We start from the raw sequence: 12,061 nt of genomic DNA on the forward strand, positions 1-12,061 counted from the left end.
ATCCATGCCTAGTCATGCTTAGAATAGTCCCATTGGATTCAGTGGGTCAAGTAAGTCAAAACTAACTGAAGTCCCATTGATTTCAATAGGTCTACGCCAAACATTATTATTATTATTTATTTATTTATTTATTTATTTATATAGCACTATCAATGTACATGGTGCTGTACAGAGTAAAACAGTAAATCGCAAGACCCTGCCGCATAGGCTTACAATCTAATAAAATCATAGTAAAGCAATAAGGAGGGGAAGAGAATGTAAACAGGCACTGGGTAGGGTAAACAGGCACAGGGTAGGGTAAAACTAACAGTGTAAAGTCCAAACAACATCAAGTTTTAAAAGCTTTAGGAAAAAGAAAAGTTTTTAGCTGAGCTTTAAAAGCTGACTAAGTCTGGATCCAACCCCAGGTACATAATGTAGTCCCTGCAGCTAGTGCCTGTAAGGAAGCTGGCCGATTCATTTCGGATCACCTTAGTTTCTGAGCAGTCTTCAAAGGCAACCCCAGGGAGGGGACATTACAGTAGTCTAATCCACTGTAGAATTGATTGTAAGAATCAGAAGGTGCAAAGAATCTTCTCTGCCTTTTATAGGAGATGGGATAGGGATGGAGCACCTATCAGGTTCATATTCACACCTTGCACAGACATCCTGTTGCTTGTCTACACCAGCCATTTATTCCAGAATAATATTGAAGGCATTCCTACCAGGCCGCATGATGCACAGCTCCCCCAGCGGTGATCTCAGTTCCGCCCCTCAGTTTTCCCAGAATATCACTGACTGCTTTTGTCACATTTCCCCCCCAGCTATCTCTGTACAATTCCAAAGTCTGCGACTGGCATGCCCCCCCCCCTCGCGAAGCTGTTGCTCTTCGGCATGAGTTCTGGGCTCAGCAAACAGCCAATCAGCTGTCAGGGGCATGTGCATGTGTATCGGCGTGTTTCATCGATGAGTGTCTTTTTTTTTTAACACAAACATCTCTCCGCAACATCGCACATTCAATGGACTCCCTATCCACCCCATGTGTAGCTGTGCATTTGCATTCGTAAACATCTCTGATGAGTCATAAAAAAAATCCCCATAGCCGCATAATCTGCCTATCCCCGCCCACTTCTCCCGATCCACATGCGGAAGTGCCATCCCGGGGCACACATCCTCCCACAATGCCACTCCTGAAAATATGAAAGCTTGTTCCAAAAGTGTGGGGCCACTGCAGAGAAAGCCCTCTCCCGTGTGATCACCCACCTATTTGCTCCCACAGGTGGGCACATGAGAAGGGCCTCTCTTTCTGATCTTAAAGTGGGAGCAGGCTAATATGGGTGAAGGTGGGGTCCTTCAAGTAACTTGGTCCTGAACCGTTTACAGTTTTAAAGATCAAAACCAGTACTTTGAATTGGGCTCAGAAACACACTGGTAACTGGTGCAGCTGGTGCAGTATAGGCATTATGCGATCAAATCGCCTTGGGCAGCCGCATTCTACATCAGCTGAAGTTTCTGAACCATCTTCAAAGGCAGCCTCATGTACAGTGCATTACACTAGGCCAGCCTGGACATGACTAGTGCGTAGATAACTGAGGCAAGTCCATTCTCTCCAGATAAGGCTGCAGCTGCCGTATAGAAAAGAACCCACGGAAAAGTGTCTCCCCGACCCAGCTGTAACATGTAAAAAGTACTTAAGGCAGAAACTTTAGCAGCGAGCAGGGGGGATATTGTGTGTGCACTGAAAGCATTTTGCCTATATGCAGTTCTTGTATCAAATGCTGTTGTTTTTTGTGTGTTTTAAAATCTTTATAGGATCTACGCAGAAACCAGAAGAGGATGGCGGAGCTGAATGCTACTATACGGAAACTGGAAGACAGGAACACACTACTTGTAGATGAACGGAATGAACTGGTGCGTGCACTTAAAAGTTTCAGAATGGAGTGTGAGCAAAGCAAAGAAAAAGAACTCAAAGGGACGTGAATATTTTATTTTTATTCTATGATCCTATGATTCTTGACCTGGCCCGTTTTGCCTTCAGCACAGCTTGTTTTGCCTTTGGCCACACCCAACACTGAAATGAGGCCTCTGAGCGTTTCTCTGAAGTGGAATTTGGGCCCTCTGGCTGAAAGAATATCTGCACCCCTGATATACACTATAAGCAGTCAACCCTCCATCAAATCCTCCTCAATGATCCAACCCCATCCCCCCGAAAAATACTCAACCATTTCTCCCCAGCTAAAGAAAAGCTAGAGTTACTATATGATCATCAATTTCCTAAATAATGCTAGAGAGTTCTTTGGACACTAAAGCATCAACATGGGGAAATAAATTCTGAAGTGAAGATACAGATATAGATATAGATGAATATATATGACATTGATTATGAATTATTACTGTTGCAGTTGAAACGTGTTCGGGAAGCTGAAAAACAATGCAAACCTCTCCTGGAAAGAAATAAGTGCCTCTCCAAGAGAAACGATGAACTGATGCAGTCATTGCAGCGCATGGAGGAGAAACTCAAAGCAATCGCGAAGGAAAATTTAGAAATGGTGTGTACTGAGTGTTTATTAATTTATTGACAATATTTATATACTGCAGAATATCTAAAACAGATTGCTAAGCAGTGAACGTAGGTATAAACAGTAAAAAGAAAGAAAATTTAAAAAGCAAATTCAATTGAAAACAAAGGAACTAGAAAAACAGTGGCTAATCCGTTGAGGAAAGATTCTCAAAACAGAGTTGTTTTCAGGAGGCACTGGAAGCAGCCTAGTGTTGGCACCTGCCTGACCTCCAGGGGCAGGGAGTTCCACAGAGAAGGGGCCACCACACTAAAGGCTCTTCTCCTGGTGGATTTCAGTCAGGTCATAGGTCCATCTGGAACCACCAGGAGCACGCCCTGCAATGACCTCAATAATCAGGCAGGTTGGTAAGGGAGAAGGTGCTGTCTCGGGTATCCTGGCATACTTAAATATAGTGGGACCAACAAGTTTTTGCCCATGGTATTTCTTTCATTGAATTTCTGGTGTTTAACCATAATAGGCAGTGCTGGTACCTGATCAATGTTTTGCTGGATGAAGGCTTTTCCTAATCAAAATTGGGTGTGAAAATTTCAAGGAGTTGAAACAGTGGAAATGTCAATAGCTTAAAATCCAGGCAATTACATGCTGACCTTCAACTGTCCAAGAACTGATTGTAGCTAGAAAGGATCCTGCCAACAAGTCAGGTACACTTGCATCCTAGTATATTCACACCTTCCTGGATTGGGCATGATGTCTTGCATGCCTAAGGCTGCAATCCTATACACACTTATTGAAGTAAAGGGCTCAACAGATGAGCGTTTTATAGCACGCTAATTACTTGCCTCTCACAGTTTTTCATGGGTCCTTTTGACGACGACGTCCACCTCCGGTGAGTCTCCCACTCCTTCAGGTCTTTTTTCCATCATAAAATAAGACAGAGAAAATCCAATTTGAAGGGCTATAGCAAAATTTGCCACCATTTCCTGCCGTGTGCAGAAGAAGCAGATAAAAACGCCCACTGAATGGGCCACGTAATTGTTGCTTGCTTCCTCTTTCTTCCCCATGTAAAGAAAGAGGAAGCTGTTTGTCCTATTGTGGGACAGCAGCAGGAGGCAAGGGAAACGCGATCCCCCCCCCATCTGATGATGATCTCAGTCTCATCGAACCCAGTAGGATGTATGTCTACGTAGACAGGCAACGGACTATGATGTAAGTCTGGCAACACAGACTTGCAAAGGTAATTTCATGCAGTAAGGTATTTGTTTAATCTATTTATATATAACTTGCCTTTCTTCCATGAAACTTGTGATGGCATACATACAGTCCCATGCAGTGTCCCTTCAGGCACTGACCAAACACAGATCCGCAAAATTTCTGCAAAATTTCTGTTACCACATGCCTTCTGACCATGTTTCTGGGGGCATTTTGTTCCACTCATGATAACACGGCCTGTTTCCCTCTCATTCAAAGAGCTAGTTTAAATGTTGATGGGTCTTGTAATTTCCTATTGGGACATGGGCAAACTCATTGGAATCATACACACCCACTACTGTACAAAGGAAGTTGCATGTGACCTGGGCATTCATGTGTACAAATGTACATGTGATTCACCCAATTCCCTCTTAAATTATTCCTGTGGTTGTACAAATGAACATCTAGCATGTACTAGGATTCCCTTTATGCAGTGGTTGGAAGGCACCATCCCTAGAATTGTTTCATACCACACCACAAGTAGGGAACACTAGACCACACCCTTAATAAAGCTGTCTCCATTTATTTAATGCCATATGCTGTTTAATGGTATATAGCCCCCTCCCAGTTTTTCATTGTCCGCATTCACACATTATGCTAAACCAGTGACATACAGTGATTTGTAGTGCTTATTGACTTGTAGAGTGTTGGACTGGGACTGGGGAGATCTGGGTTTTATACTTTACTTGGCCATGAAGCTCACTGGGTGACTGGGCCAGTCACTAACCCTCAGCCTACTATCTCACAGGGCTTTTGTGAGGATAAAATAGAGAGGAGGAGGAATAATAATAATAATAATAATAATAATAATAATAATAATAATAATAATAATTTCAAAATGGCAACCACACACTCCACAGCCTTACTGCCATGTTGTGTGATCAGCCCCATTATCTTTGTGAAACTGGCAAAGAAGTGTGCTGTCTAGACAAAGAAATAATCCATCCAAATTTTCCCCATATCATTTCTCACTGGCTCTCTATACATTTTTCTTTATAAAAATAATAATAAGAAAAACCTGATGTGAGCACATACTGAAATGTGTATTCAGTTAAGCTTGCTGTTCAAGTAAATGGGCTGGGATTAATTTTCACTACTTCATGCAGAACTGGGTGACTAATTCTCCAGGGATTAAAGTTACAAAAGTAATCTGGTTTAACATAAATCATTTTCTAGACAACAAAGAAACAGTTAAATCCTAAGTATTTTACTCAGAAGTTAATCTGAGTAAAACAAACTACTGAATAAAAAACAAAACCCGCTGAATTCAGTATTGCTTACCCCCTAATATCCCTAATAGCTATCCCTAAACTCACTATGGAGCCTACTCTGGCAGTGAAGGTGGCAAAGAGACAGTTCTTTTCCACCAGCATTGCATCTTCTCAGTGTCATCCAGCGGAGCTTTTCTGGATAATTCATGGCCTGTTACACTCTGGGCCAGGGTGAGAGATGGTGGAACCCTCGGTAGCACGCTGTGATGTGTTTGCACGGCCCTTTGATGATAAAGTTGTTCAGATTTGTCATGAATTGGACACCACACTTAATGCAGTTCCACTAGTAGAGGTATTCAGAGCACCGTTTTATTGGATGGGTTTCAGTTATTGAGGCCCGAGGATGTGAAAAGGTGCTTGGCCAAGTCCAGTCAACTACCTGTGTGCTTGACCCTTGCCCTTCATGGCTCGTTACAATAAGGAGGGGATCACTGGCTGGGTCCAGGGGGTTGTAAATGCCTCCCTGAGAGAGGGAGTGGTGCCAGCCTCTTTAAAAGAGGCAGTAATTAGACCACTCCTGAAGAAGCCTAACCTGGACCTGGAGGATGTTAACAATTACAGGCCAGTGGCTAATATTGCCTTCCTGGCCGGGTAGTTGCAGGACAACTCCAGGCACTCTTGAATGAAATTGATTATCTAGATCCATTTCAATCTGGTTTCAGGCCTGGTTTTGGAACGTTAACTGCCTCAGTTGCCCTGTGGGATGACCTTTGCTGGGAGAGGGACAGGGGGAGTGCGACCCTGTTGATTCTCTTGGTTTTCTCAGCAGCTTTTGATACCATCGACCATGGTATCCTTCTGGATAGCTTGTCTGGGCTGGGAGTTGGAGGCACTGTGTTGCAGTGGTTCCCCTCCTACTTGGATGGCCGATTCCAGAACGTGGTGCTGGGGGATTATTGCTCTGTGCTATGGCATTTAGGCCACGGGATTCCACAGGGCTCTGTTTTATCCCCTATGCTGTTTAACATTTACATGAAACCACTGGGAGAGGTTATCCGGAGCTGTGGGTTGAGGTGTCATCAATATGTGGATGATACCCAGCTCTACCTCTTCTTTTCATCAAACCCAAGTGAGGCAGTGGCTGTTCTGAATCAGTGCCTGAGCACAGTAATGGACTGGATGAGGGCCAACAACTCAATCCAGACAAGACGGAGGTACTGTTAGCGGGTGGTTCGCCTGTCTGGCTAGGTAATGTTCACCCTGTTCTGGACCGGGTTGTACTCCCCCTAAAGGGTCAGGTTCGTAGTTTGGGGGTGCTCTTGGATCCAGAACTGTCACTTGAGGCACAGGTGAACTCAGTGGGAAAGAGCACCTTTTATCAGCTTAGGCTGATATACCAACTACGCCCTTATATGGACAGAGATAGCCTAGCTACAGTTATCCATGCTCTGCTAACCTCTCGTTTGGATTACTGCAATGCGTTATACGTGGGGCTGCCTTTGAAAATGGTCCAGAAGCTTCAGCTGGTACAAAACAGGGCAGCATGTTTACTAACAGGGACTGGCCAACAAAAGTGCTGGTATTAACATTTAACATATGGGTATGTTAAATGTTAGAGGCTTGGGGACAGGCTATCTGAAGGAACACCTCTTCCCATATGTACAAGGTCATCCTCAGGGGTCCTTCTCCGTGAGCCCCTGCCAAAGGAAGTGAGGCAGGTGGCTACCAGGAGGAGGGCCTTCTCTGCTGTGGCACCCCAGCTGTGGAATGAGCTCCCTAAAGAGGTTCGCCTGGCACCTACATTATACTCTTTTAGATGCCAGGTGAAGACCTTTTTATTTTCTCAGCATTTTAACAGTCTATAAACTTAATTATAACTTTTCTGTTTAAAATTTGCATTTTAAATTTGTATTTCTGCACTGCTGCTGATTTTATTCTGGCAGTGTTTTTATATTGCATTTTATATCATTTATCCTGTTTGTTTTATACTTTGAATGGTTTTAATTTTTGTGAACCACCCAGAGAGCTTTAGCTATTGGGCAGTATAAAAATGCAATAAATAAATAGTGTGTATAGGACTGCAGCCCATACCAGAGTCTGCGACATCCATCCATACGAGAATGCTGGATTTTCAGCTGCAGAAAGGTCAGTGGTCAGTGCCACTTTTCTAGACAAGTAATATATCTTACATTCTGTCTACACTAAGATATCACTCAGAAATGCACACCATGGGAAACCTGTAGCCTAACTCTATAAACAATTTGATACTTAATACAGGAGGGAAATGAATGAATGAATGAGTGAATGAATTAATAGAAATGTTAAAAATACTCAAGAGAATCTGGGCCAATAAAGCAGAAGATATATTTTTAAAAAAGAGTAATTTTTCATGTTGTTTTATTTTTGCAAAACAGAAAGAAAAAATGACATCCCATCCTCCTTTGAAGAAATTAAAATCTCTCAATGATCTGGACCAAGCTAATGAAGAGCAAGAAACTGAATTTTTGAAGCTTCAGGTTATAGAACAACAGAACATAATTGATGAGCTGACACGGGTAGGTCATAGTCCAGAAGAAACTAAAAGTAAAGGGGTAGATCAGGAAAGCCTCCATCATTTAAAAAAACCCACAATTTTTAAGTTCCAGGTGCATAATAGAAATGACTATCAAAGACAACTAAATAAATAGGCATTTTAGAATTTTTAATCGATCAGTGGCCACCTTGAGAACCAAAGATGGAATGGTAGGGTAGGAATATTTGAAATAAATAACATTTCTACACAGCCACAGTTTGTGGAATGGCTTGCCGGGAGAGATTTGTGAACTTAACAGTCTTCCAGAATTTAAGAAAGCCATAAAGACTGATCTTTTCCAGCAGGCCTACCCAGTTGAATTTTAAGATGCCTTTTTTAATGGTGTGCGGCTTTTAATGATGCACTGGTTTTAAATGTTTGAATTAGTTGTATGTATTTTATGGTGTTTTTATTAGTGTTGTACCCCACCTTGATCCAGAGGGAGAGGCGGGTAACAAATAAATATTATTATTATTATTATTATTATTATTATTATTATTATTAAGAAATTAGAGTATATATTTATTCTGCTTTATTTCTGCTGAAAATTAAGGAGTTAAATGCTTATGGACAATGTTGATCTTTGAAAACATATGCTTTATTAGGCTCTAACTGTGTCTTGATCTCATTATACAGGACAGAGAGAAACTTATACGGCGGAGGAAGCATAAAAGAAGTTCAAAGCCAATTAAGGCAAGTGAAATATGCAGTATTTTGAATGCCCATTAAGGCCTCATCTACACCTGCAGGCCTTCTGGGATGGCGGGGTGGATCTCAGGCTTTCCAGCTTCTGGGATCATCCCCCAGGGTCCAAACGCCAGCATGTCATCCAGGAAGTGAAGAGGGACATTCTGGCACAGCATTTTAATTTTTTTTAAAGAATGGAGGCCTTGCGCAATTGAGCAGGCAGGATCTTGCCCCCAAAGTAAATTTTTAAAAAACAAAACTTGAAACTCGGCGCCGAAAAGCGCTGAGAGTCATCCCTGGGATGGTGAAAATGCTCCCCCCCTCACCCCCAATGGGCACAGACTCCCCCGCAGAGCTCCGTGCCCATTTGGTGAGCCCCGCTACTCACAGGGAGGAGGGAGTACACAGGAACGAGTGCCACACCTCCCGCTGACCTCGGGGGTGTCCAGAGACTGCGGGGAAAATCAGAATAATTGCATTGACCCCAGGATCAGCTGTGCATCATTTTTATGCACAGGGATGACCTCGAGCTGGGAAAAATGGCTGATGCCTTAGACAAATAGATCTGGTCTTTACTTCAGTTGAATCTCAATTCCCAATTGATGAAATTGCTCTGTTCTGAACGCAATGTCTCGAGTCCCAATAATTTCAGTGGGAAAGGCGCTAGGCTTGCCTGAAATGGTGCAATGAAGGGACAGTGTGTTTGCTCAAATGGCAGTAAATCCAGGATGCAGCTACCAGCTGTGGGGATGTAGAGCCAAGAAAAACAAAACAAAGCAGCAGAGACTTGTGAATCTGGTCCTCTGCTTCCCAAGCTCAGTATAGTTGTGGAGCTCATATCTATGGAGGTGGAAGCCACAAAACTCCTAACCATTGACCATGTACATCCCATACATTTTCCATTCCTGTGATATCTTATCCTTTATGTGGGAATAAAAACATAGTAATCTAAGTGTGCCTAAAATTCTCATTAATCAATCTGTCTGCATGACTGACTCACTTTGTTTGGCAAGTTTTAAAGTGCTGAAATCGGTACTTTGATATCCAAACCTGCTGATTAAGCAGCTCTGTCATCTTAAGGCATGACTCATATCTGTGCTTTGATGTTTCTAATTCAATTAGGGAGTTTGGAGACACTACACTATTACAAACTGAATTTAAATCATAGACCTTGTAAGGTAGCAGTTATCGGAGCACTGTTCCTCTGGCCCATTGAAACTCAGCTTATAACCAAACCTAAGTACATGGAACTGAAACAACCACTTATTGCTTCTGGGTTTACCCCCTTCATCTGTTGTTTGCCCTGTGTCAAATTTTAGATTGTGAGCTCTTCAAATTATATCAAAAGCTTGAAGGGCTTCAGCATAGGGAAACAGGGCTAGCCCAGGACGTTTTGTGGACTGAAGCACAATAGCAATGACACCCCAACCCACCTGCCCAGTCAGGGTGCATTGTGCCAAAAGATGGCCAAAATGTTTTTGCACCTGAGGCTAAATGTAGTAATACTCACGCACTCTGAGGGTTGAGGCAACCAAAGTGAAGTTTATTGAGCATGCACAAAGTTTAAGTAGCCAAATCCCTGCTCCTTCTTCCCCCCTCCCTCTCAGCTGAAACCCCTTTGATCACCCTACTTGTATCCTGAATCCACACCTTTAATCCCCTCTGTCTGCTGAGTCAGTCTGCCTGGTTGTTGATTCCACACTTAGCCTGGAAGTCTAGCAGGACATGTTTAGAGTTGAACAATGGTCAATTAACTGGGAGGAAGATAACAGCAAAGACCTGTTTCCCTCGGACAGTCTTCTGTCAACGTAGCTTTCCAGGCCTGTGCGTAATACTTCAGCTAAAAATTCCACAAGAGCCACTGCTTGGGGGGGGGGGGGGAGAATAGAACAATAATACATTAAATAACAAAGAATTTGCAGCTTCCTCACTCTGCCTAATGGTAGGACTGGCCACAGAAATATATGGAAACCATGGTGCCATAGTATCATTTTATATTAACATTCCGTATTTGCTGAGTAACTTTGTACATAATCAGTCTCTGAAATTTTATCAATCTACTGCTGCTACGTGGTTTCTTTGGAGAGTTCCAATTATGTGTTATACACAACTTAAGTAGGTCTTTATGCAGCAATCCAGCATCATTAGGGTCATAATCAAGGATTATCATGTATTCATTTATACCCTGCCTCCTCCCCCACCCCACCCAAAATATCCTGAGTCCCAATAATGCCAGTGGGAAAGGCACTGGGCTTTGTTGAAATGGTGTAATGAATACCAATGCTGTTGTGCACTGACTTTAGTGAAATTTCTTCCAGTTGTATAGCAGAACATGAACCTGTATCTGCATCATGACTACCACTGATCTAACACAAATTGGGCCTGTTCAGACAACATGCTAAGCCATAGTTAGGCCGCTAGCTCTTCTGCAGCAAATGGTTAGTGAATGTGTTTAAACCGTGTTTATGTAGCCACCATGGTTAGGAAAGTCATGGTTCACATGACACACTAAGGCATAATGTGGTTAAGCTCAAAATGCTTAACCACTGTGGCTTAGCGTGTTGCCTGAACAGGTTCAGTGAGGATTGGGAGAAGGAGCTGTGGTATGCATGGTATCTCTAAAACCAAAGAGGATCCACCAGTGACACCACACCAGTTTACTATCCAGATTCTATCACTCATCTGCATATGAGAATTTGGTCAATGCACAACCAGCCAACAAAACTACATTCATGTGCCCTAAGATCCATCACAACGGCTGGGCTTATATTTATTTGTTTGTTTGTTTATTACATTTATATACCACCCCATAGCCGAAGCTCTCTGGGCGGTTTACAAAAGTTTAAAACAGTAAACATTAAAAGTATACAAAATTTAAAACATAAGAACAACAGTATAAAAACAACAGTACCCATTTAAAAACAACAGTTCTGGGGGTCCTTAAAAAACAAACTTAGCGCTGTTAAATGGTGTTAAATGCCTGGGAGAAGAGGAAAGTCTTGACCTGGCACCTAAAAGATAACAGTGTTGGTGCCAGGCAAACCTCATCAGGGAGATCATTCCGCAGTCGGAGGGCCACCACCGAAAAGGCCCTCTCCCTTGTTGCCATCCTCCGAGCTTCCCTCGGAGGAGGACCTTAGATGTTGAGCGCAGTGTACGGGTAGGTTCATGTCGGGAGAGGCGTTCCATCAGGTATTGCGGTCCCAAGCCATGAACAGGCCTGACTATTCCCTATGATGAAGGTGGGATATTGGTTGTATTTTTTTTTCATGTGAGTTTCCCCCTTCCTTCAGAGGCATGTCTTGGACACAGTTTACGGGGGTGATGATGATTCCATGGACTCTGAAACCTCATCCATGGCTTCATTCAGGACAGACAGAACACCAGCAACACCAGATGAAGACCTGGATGAAGTAAGATTTCTTGCTAACAGTGGGGACTGGTATAAAGGCAGTGGGGTTTTTTTAGATTTCCTTCAGTCACTGTTCTAGATTTTTTAAATAGTTTTTAACATTGGGACATGACTCAAATCTGCACAAAATCCTTAAGATTAATAAGTCTTTATGGAAGGAGGAAAACAATGTGAAATAGAAGGCTTTGTATATCTTTTTATCTATATTTTAAAGAAGGGCTAAACAGTATTATTGACAATTTGTGTCAAAAATTATCATAGTCAGGAAGGTTATTGCAAAGTTTAATATATTTCTCCATCAATTGCCTTGCCTTTGTGTGCCATTTTGTTTTCAGGAAAGAAATCCCTGGCACTTTGAAGGTATGATAAGCACCTTCTTACCAGATGAATCATCCATTCAGCTTGAGTGACATGGGTCAAAATACATGTG

General features: G+C 42.6%; 1 protein-coding gene across 1 annotated transcript in view; it reads left to right on the top strand.

The window, feature by feature from the left end:
- JAKMIP2 (janus kinase and microtubule interacting protein 2) overlaps nucleotides 1-12,061 on the top strand; it is a 112,802-nt gene that overhangs the window by 82,140 nt on the left and 18,601 nt on the right. The window contains exons 5-9 of the mRNA XM_063120631.1: nucleotides 1,792-1,890; nucleotides 2,382-2,528; nucleotides 7,375-7,515; nucleotides 8,169-8,225; nucleotides 11,513-11,632. Of these exons, the coding sequence (XP_062976701.1) occupies nucleotides 1,792-1,890; nucleotides 2,382-2,528; nucleotides 7,375-7,515; nucleotides 8,169-8,225; nucleotides 11,513-11,632 (564 nt within the window). The remainder of the gene's footprint in view (nucleotides 1-1,791; nucleotides 1,891-2,381; nucleotides 2,529-7,374; nucleotides 7,516-8,168; nucleotides 8,226-11,512; nucleotides 11,633-12,061) is intronic.

Source organism: Elgaria multicarinata, chromosome 3, assembly GCF_023053635.1.
Source record: "Elgaria multicarinata webbii isolate HBS135686 ecotype San Diego chromosome 3, rElgMul1.1.pri, whole genome shotgun sequence".
Taxonomy (NCBI): domain Eukaryota; kingdom Metazoa; phylum Chordata; class Lepidosauria; order Squamata; family Anguidae; genus Elgaria; species Elgaria multicarinata.